General features: G+C 33.4%; 1 protein-coding gene across 1 annotated transcript; it reads left to right on the forward strand.

Moving 5' to 3' along the window:
* The first annotated feature begins 5999 nt into the window (after positions 1–5999).
* On the forward strand, positions 6000–6560 carry LOC132641344 (large ribosomal subunit protein eL14z). The gene has a single exon (XM_060358290.1). It carries the CDS (start codon positions 6041–6043, stop codon positions 6443–6445), a length of 405 nt encoding a protein of 134 aa, XP_060214273.1. The 5' UTR covers positions 6000–6040; the 3' UTR covers positions 6446–6560.
* Positions 6561–7753: the final 1193 nt, after the last annotated feature.

The raw sequence follows: 7753 nt of genomic DNA on the forward strand, positions 1-7753 counted from the left end.
ATAGCTAGTGTGAATTTTAAATAAAACTAATATTATATCCATACGGTGATGTGGAAATGCTTAGACTCATTTTTTCTTTAAATATGACGGAAAAAGGATATAAGTTTACCTCCTTTTCGTTAACTTTATTAATTATGCTAGGCTAAAAATATGTATAATTGGATAAATCTTGAAAACAATGTTTATGAAATATGCTTGAGTTTATATTTGCGTATTAGTAACGTTTTGAAATGTTTAGATAATAAGAATAAAATATGATTCTTTTCATTTAAAATATATATATAATCATTTTATTTTGTAAATCGATTTTCAAATAAAATAAATATTAGACATTGTAAATGATTTTAGCATGGAAAGAAAAGGAATGATACTTATGAGATTAATTATTGGTTTTATTTAATTTAAACTAACTACCCATTACTAAGACTAAACCTACTAATTATTTGAGATTTATCTAAACTAAGAAAACAAAACAAATAAAGAGTTAGTTGCATAATACAAATTAATATGCACAAAATAAATAGAGGAATAGATAATTTGAATGGGTTCAACCCATTTTAAAGAAAGCTGCTGCAATCGGATTGTTTTTGGCTGCGGACTATTCCAGTCCATTGGGCTTGGGCCACAGAGTTCTATGGGTCATTTTTTGCTGCGGACAGAGGGCTTGGACGGATTTCGTTGGGCTTTTAGCCCAACACCGAATACGGAAAAAGAACGAGTCCCTCGGACTCGTATGTGGGGTTCATGCATAAAAAGATATGAGAGGAAAAAGATTAGTATACGATCAATAAGGCTTAAACAGGTAAAAGTACAAATTCAAAGCAAACTCCATAGATTATATGTATATACTATGTATATTTGAGTATATCTCATACACACACAGTCATAAGGAGGTACTAGACATACTAACATATATGAATTCAAAACAACCCAAAATCATCACAGCATTTCGCATAGATCTAATGCACATAGGATTTCCTAAGATATGCTTCAGGTAGACAGAATATTTCAGCTAAACATCAATAATTATTCTAGTATTTATGCAGTTAAATCAGCTAGCAAAGGGTTCAGTAGGCCAATGGAGTTGAGGTATCACATGGATGGTATAAAACAGATAGGAAAGCATCTGATACACATATTCAGTAGAGCAAGAAAGGAAGACATATCTATATTAACCATGCTACACCCAAATCATGATGCAAATGAGGTTATGCCATATGCAGATGAATAGATGCTCATTGAGAGTGAATTCAGATGAAACAAAGTGCAGGCAAAGATGTAAACATGAAAGCATTTGAAGCTCAGAACTTTTAAAACCAGAGGCACTACATGTTTATGAACTAATTGAAGTTAAATTTAGATCCTTGTTGATTCTATTTAGACCTGCTGTCGTCATTGAAAATCCATTTTTTAATCATGATGAAGTACATATGAATCCAAATAAACTCAGACCAATACTAAACCTATCAGAATTCAACTTATAACCTAGCATGGAAACATCAATAATATCATATACAGGTTAATCATCAAGAAAAGACTTAAGTAAAGGCATATTAACCTGACATAGAACCATTAATACAAGCTTTTGTTAATAATTTAAATCGATGCTTAAACAGCCACATTAAACAGTTTCATACCATTTGGGTATGTTTTAGATATGTAGAGCCCCCTTTAGAACCTAATGAATATTTTTATAACTTGGTTTTTGAAAGAAGAAGAAGAAACAGGCAGGCTAGACCAGAATAAATCTTGACAAGGACCAAACTCTTATGTTGCCATAAGGGCAGATTTATATAAATTCAGATTGCCAGGAACCACAAGCTTTTTACAACCATGATTGATAGAAGAGAAAAGTTGACACACACAACACTGGTTTAGGAAGAACCAGCCAGACAATTCCAGTTTCAGTTTTTTAAGGAAAATAAACCTTCACATAAAACTCATACCAAGCCTCGCTTATTGTAATCCCACACTTTCATCATTTCATATATTCCAAGCCAAACCAACATACCAAAGCAAACACAAAGTACAATTACATGCATGACCAGAGCATTTCTCCAGAGTCCAATAAACCAAACAAAATGAGAACCAGCACTTGAAGTAAGAAATTTGGACGTTTATTCCTTGTCAAAGTAAACTTATTAAACTATATGCAACATCACATAGGTCTGTTTAACAGTCAGCTCCTATTCTAAGATAGTTCCCTGAATTTGACACAATTTACATGTACACCATATTCTAAAAGTTAGCAGTTTCCATTTCTTAATTCGAAAAAAAAACAAGCTTTTAATTCTAAATCTAATCTTCAAACTGGCCTTGATAAACCAATCCTTATTTTCAGCAGATCCTTCAAATGTTTCTGAGCGTGTTATTACCAATTTAATAAGTTTTTTTATCTCCATAACTCATCCTAAACCTATACAATAACCATTTGTCAAGAAGAAAGAGAAACAATAGATCTTTAAACCAATTGAACCCTATGTTGAAACATGCACAGTCAACACGATCACGGAAACTAAAATAAACAGGACCAAATATGCTTATTATAACTAAAGTAACTGCAGACAGGCTAAAGCGCAACTAAGCAGGTTTTCAACAAAACAGGGATAGCATATTTCAAATTTGATTTAACATTACTGGTTCAAAACTCTTTTTCTTTTATTTCACCATAGAAGTGCTTACAAGATAATGGTTTGGAATTCTCAACCTTCCTTTGGAAACAATATTTGAGATTCAAAGAAACCAGTTGAATTCACAGATTCTACAGGATCATAGGCTTTATCCTTCGGAAACAGAACCACGGGAAACATGCCATAGTCTTGGTCACTCTCAATGCAAATAAATGTCATTTTAGTCTTAGCAAATTCATCTCTAATCTCATGGGCTTGCTGGTTATACTTATCATCAATAGAACACTATAAAAGCAGTATTGAATTCAAACAAACATCGTAGAGGAAATAATCATGTTGTATCCAGATAGGGGATCATGAGTGACTTTAAACTCCAATAATCAAACAGATATATAGGCATGCTTCAAATCCCACATCAGTCTAAAAGAAAATCCAGCTTAACCCAACTAACACAACATGCTTAGCTAAACATACTAGATTAACTAACCTATCAAACACATTTAACCAAAATTAAACTAAACAAAGACTGATATATACACACGTCTCATTATATGGAACTACTACACACACTTCTGAAACAAATTAAACCCAACTTGACATTGGAATATGCATTAACCCCATAGATTAATCACGCTGACACATAACATGCTTAACTGATGCTAAAATTAATATCAACAGATAGGGACAGATAATTTAAACTAAAATACAGGGAATACACGCGAAATAAAATGGACAGGGGATTACCTTCTTCGGGTGCAGCGAAGTGGGTGCGAATCTTCGATCTACACTCGAACACTACTCAATCGAGGTTGCGAGACTCGGACTCACAACAACCACAGAACAGACAAAGAAAAAGAAATTTGTTTTAGTATTTCGACTCGATATTTTGAACCACCACAACCGCTGTAGATTTGACATTTTAGAAAAAAAAACTTTGGGGTTTCTCAACTTCAATTTCTAGGGGGTTTCTACGGCTAAAAGAAAACGGGTTCTTAGAGGAATTTTATGAATTGAACAAAGATCCTCTGTTCTTGAGGGATTTCACCCATCCAAAAATCCTCCCTGTTCTTGACTTGGAAAACGATTATATATAGGGCGAATTTTAAGGTTTCTTGTGACGAAGAGAGAGAGGAGCGTAAAGAGGAAAGGAGCGGGGGACAAAGACGAGTGGGGAACAGAGGAAAATGGGAGTGGGGTAGGCGACGGTGGTGGCGGGGAACAGGCGTGGAGATGGCAGAGCGAAGTGGGGTGGAACGTGAGGGGAGACAATCGGAAATGGGGGAGCGGCGTGGTTGGAGTTAAGTGCGGCGTGGTGGGGTGACGATGAAAAGGAAACGGCGGTGGTGGGGACAGGGGTAAGTGGAGAGGAGCGGGGTGCGAGGAAGAGGGAGAAGGGAGGAGGAAAGGGAAAGGGAGAGACGAAGGAGGGGAGAGGCGGCATAGAGGAGAAAAGAGATTAGGGTAAAGGGAGGTGAAGAGGAAAAAATGAAGGGGAAACCCTTATTGTGAACGGGTATGGGTCAGATCCGGTCCATTTATGGACTGGGTCAATTTTTGGACCGGGTATTAAAAGAATGGGCTAGCGAATTAAAACACGGACTGGTTTAAAAATTGAGATCAAAATATGGGCTGGTCAGGAAATATTTATGAGTTGATTGGGCTTTGATTTGGGATCCGATAAATCAAAAATACGGACTGAGTGCACGAAATAGTTTGGCTTCTAAAATACATGTTTAAATAACTTGTGTTAAAATATTGCTCAATATGAAATATGCAATCATTAATGCTCAGATAAAAAATGGCGTTGTAATAGCCGCGTAATAATATTTTGAAAATCTACAGTAAAATAAATACTATTATTTAATTATGCAAAGATAAATGCGATGCGTGTGCGTAAGCTGGTAAAAATGTCGAAAATGATAAAAATTACGAATTATAATAATTGTAATAAATTATAATAATAGTAATAAATAATAATAATAATAATAATAATAATAATGATAATAATAATGATAATAATAATAATAATAATAATAGTAATAATCATAACTAATGCAGTAATAGAATAGTGAAACAACGGTATTGATAAAAGGCTAATAATTATAGTAAAAAATCTAAATATATATTTTTTAATTTTCCAAAAATATTAGAAGCGTAAAATAGGTATTTCGGAGGAGAGGCGGGACAAAATTGGGTGTCAACAGCAGCTACCTAATGTCACAGGATTTGCAATTTGTTAAAAGAAAGATTCATTCAACCAAAATCCATATACAAAATAGGATCCAATTAAAAAGACACCAGTTTCATAAATCGAGAGACGTACGTCTTTATAACATTGATGCTTTGAGACATTGGAGAAAAAAGTATGCTTGTATCGACTTCAAAAGAACAAGAAAAAGAACACCATTGATGAGAGTTGTCGAGTTTCATGTCTACCAAGTGTTTGATAAAATGTTTCAGTATAATTCAGTATATTTCTGTGTATTTCTATGTATTAACAAACAATATATTTAATTTTCAGTATATTTCAGTTGTATTTCAATATATTATTTCACTGTATTTCAATGTATTTATCTTTTTTTTGGTGTAAATATGGTGAATGTTCCAAATATAGAGCCTATTTTTACTACACTTTGTTTTCACGACTTTTGTATTTTACTGTATTTCAATGTATTTCTGCATTTTGTATTTTTAATTTATGAAACAGTTTATGATATATTTCATTATATTCCATTGTATATACGCACACTACAACTTTATATTTCTTAAACAATCAACCATATTTCATTATATTTTAGTATATATTTTTCTGTATTTGGAAGTTTTTAGATCTTTAGTGGTCTTTGAATTCAAAAAGTTTTGATTGTGATAAAGGTTGAGAGAGATTCGTAAGCTTTTATGGAAGAATAACCGTTATGCGTGATTTATGGGAAGTTTTAAATTGAATCCCATGATTATTTTTTTTTAAAAAACTATTCCATAAATAGGGCTTGATTTTACTCTTCAGTCATTTGTGTAAAATATGGTTGATTTAATTTGACTTACTATTTAAAAAGGAAAAGAATATTATGTTCCAAAAATATAGCCTATTTTTTCTCTCAGAATTTTTTTTAAAAAATATGTTTCAAAAATAGAGTCTAAATTTACTCTAACGTGTTTCGTATTTCTCTGTATTTCGCTATATTTCACTATATTTAAGTATTTAAAAAATGCGGGATACAACTGAAATACAGTCAAAAGTAGCTACGAATTGTAAATCTTCAACAGATAGCTTATTTGTGTAAGTTTCCCTACTTTTATACGTTCAACAAATAGGCATCAAACGGCCTAATGTTCCATGACCTCCTTGCCTGTTGTGGATATGATCCTTTGGCTCTTTCGTTTCACTCTTTTTCGCAGCTCCACTAAAAATGCCGTTCAAGAGGTTTGTGGAGATAGGAAGAGTTGCACTCGTTAATTACGGGAAGGACTATGGAAAGCTCGTCGTCATCGTTGACGTTATTGACCAAAATAGGGCTCTTGTTGATGCTCCTGACATGGTGAGGAGCCAGATGAACTTCAAGAGGCTTTCACTCACAGATATCAAAATCGACATCAAAAGGATTCCAAAGAAGAAGACCCTTATTGCCGCGATGGAGGCTGCCGATGTGAAGGGCAAGTGGGAGTCCAGTTCCTGGGGAAGGAAGTTGATCGTGCAGAAGAGGAGGGCCTCACTTAACGACTTTGACAGGTTTAAGCTTATGTTGGCAAAGATCAAGAGGGCTGGTGTGGTGAGACAGGAGCTTGCAAAGCTTAAAAAGGAAGTAGCAGCTTAGGAACTTTCTAAGTAGTTGAGATTGATTTAAAGCAATTTTGGAAGTTGTAATTTTACCTTGAGGATTATATCTACCTACTCAAACAACAAAAACCCTGTTTAATTTTTTCTTTTCCTTTTGCTTGTTTTAGACATGGTGGGAAATTATTTTTCTGATCAAAAAAAAAAAAAAAAAGGATATGATCCTTTGGGGACCTTGAGGCCAACAGCCCAAAAAGTTGAAAGTCACATTTATTGTTAGATGGACATTGGTCCATGAGGACTGGTTTACAGTTTGATTCCTTGAAAATCTTGACGATTATACTCCCTCCATCCATTTTACTTATCCTGTATACCAAAAAATAATTATCCATTTTTACTTGCTTGAAAAATCAAGCAACAATTTACCATCTTGTTCCTATTTTACTCTTGTTATTAATTATTAGATTGGAAACTTCAAGAAATTATTAATGACTGCACAACTTTTAAAGTATGTTTGATTGATTTCAATCATTAGACTTAGTAATAATTAGATGTGATATGATAAAATTGTCATTCTATTTATGGCTCCTTAAGGAGTGTATCAAGTCAATATAAAAAAAAAAAAAACTTACACCACCATCCCTTAATAATCTCGATTTGGTTAAGCTTGAGTGTAAGTTATTTTTTTGAGTGTACAATGAAGCCTTGCGAATTATTTACTACACAACTTATGCCTGATAATTTAATTCCCACAAAAATTATGCCTTGCAGTTTTTTTTTTTTTAACAAAACAACAAATTCATTGCCTTTGCTGGGGATCAAACCCAAAATCTCTGGTTTCGTAGATCAGCGAAAAGGGTGCTTTGACCCACAAATTTTCATTAAATGATAAGCAGGGATGAAACTTAGAGACCAGCGATTTGAAGGAGAAAAATTAAAGACTAGTGCATGTGAGGGCCAATCCGCACAAAAATTTGAAAACAGTCTGTTACTCAAAAGAGTTGAGGCCCAAATTAAGTCCAGAGAAAAAGGAATCCAAAACAGATTTTTAGGCCCAAGTTATTTGTCAAAATCCCTGATGGGGTGTATTCTAGATAGGGAGAATAACCTATATATACATATGAATAGAGTATATTTACAAAATATAACGATACTTTTCAGTTTACAAAATATACCAATAGATTTTTTACAAAACATATATGAAAATTTGTGTATGAAATGTTATATCTCGCTCAAAGCTTAAAATTTTTGCTCATCATTTTGTGTATGAAAACTGAATGAAATATATATATCTCGTTCAAGGCTTAAAAATTTCGCTCAAATTTTGTGTATGAAAACTATATATGTA

The sequence above is a fragment of the Lycium barbarum genome, chromosome 5, assembly GCF_019175385.1.
Source record: "Lycium barbarum isolate Lr01 chromosome 5, ASM1917538v2, whole genome shotgun sequence".
Classification (NCBI taxonomy): domain Eukaryota; kingdom Viridiplantae; phylum Streptophyta; class Magnoliopsida; order Solanales; family Solanaceae; genus Lycium; species Lycium barbarum.

Excerpts from the sequence above, each read along its gene's own strand:
- LOC132641344 (XM_060358290.1), top strand. The coding sequence starts at position 6,041 with ATGCCGTTCAAGAGGTTTGTGGAGATAGGAAGAGTTGCACTCGTTAAT.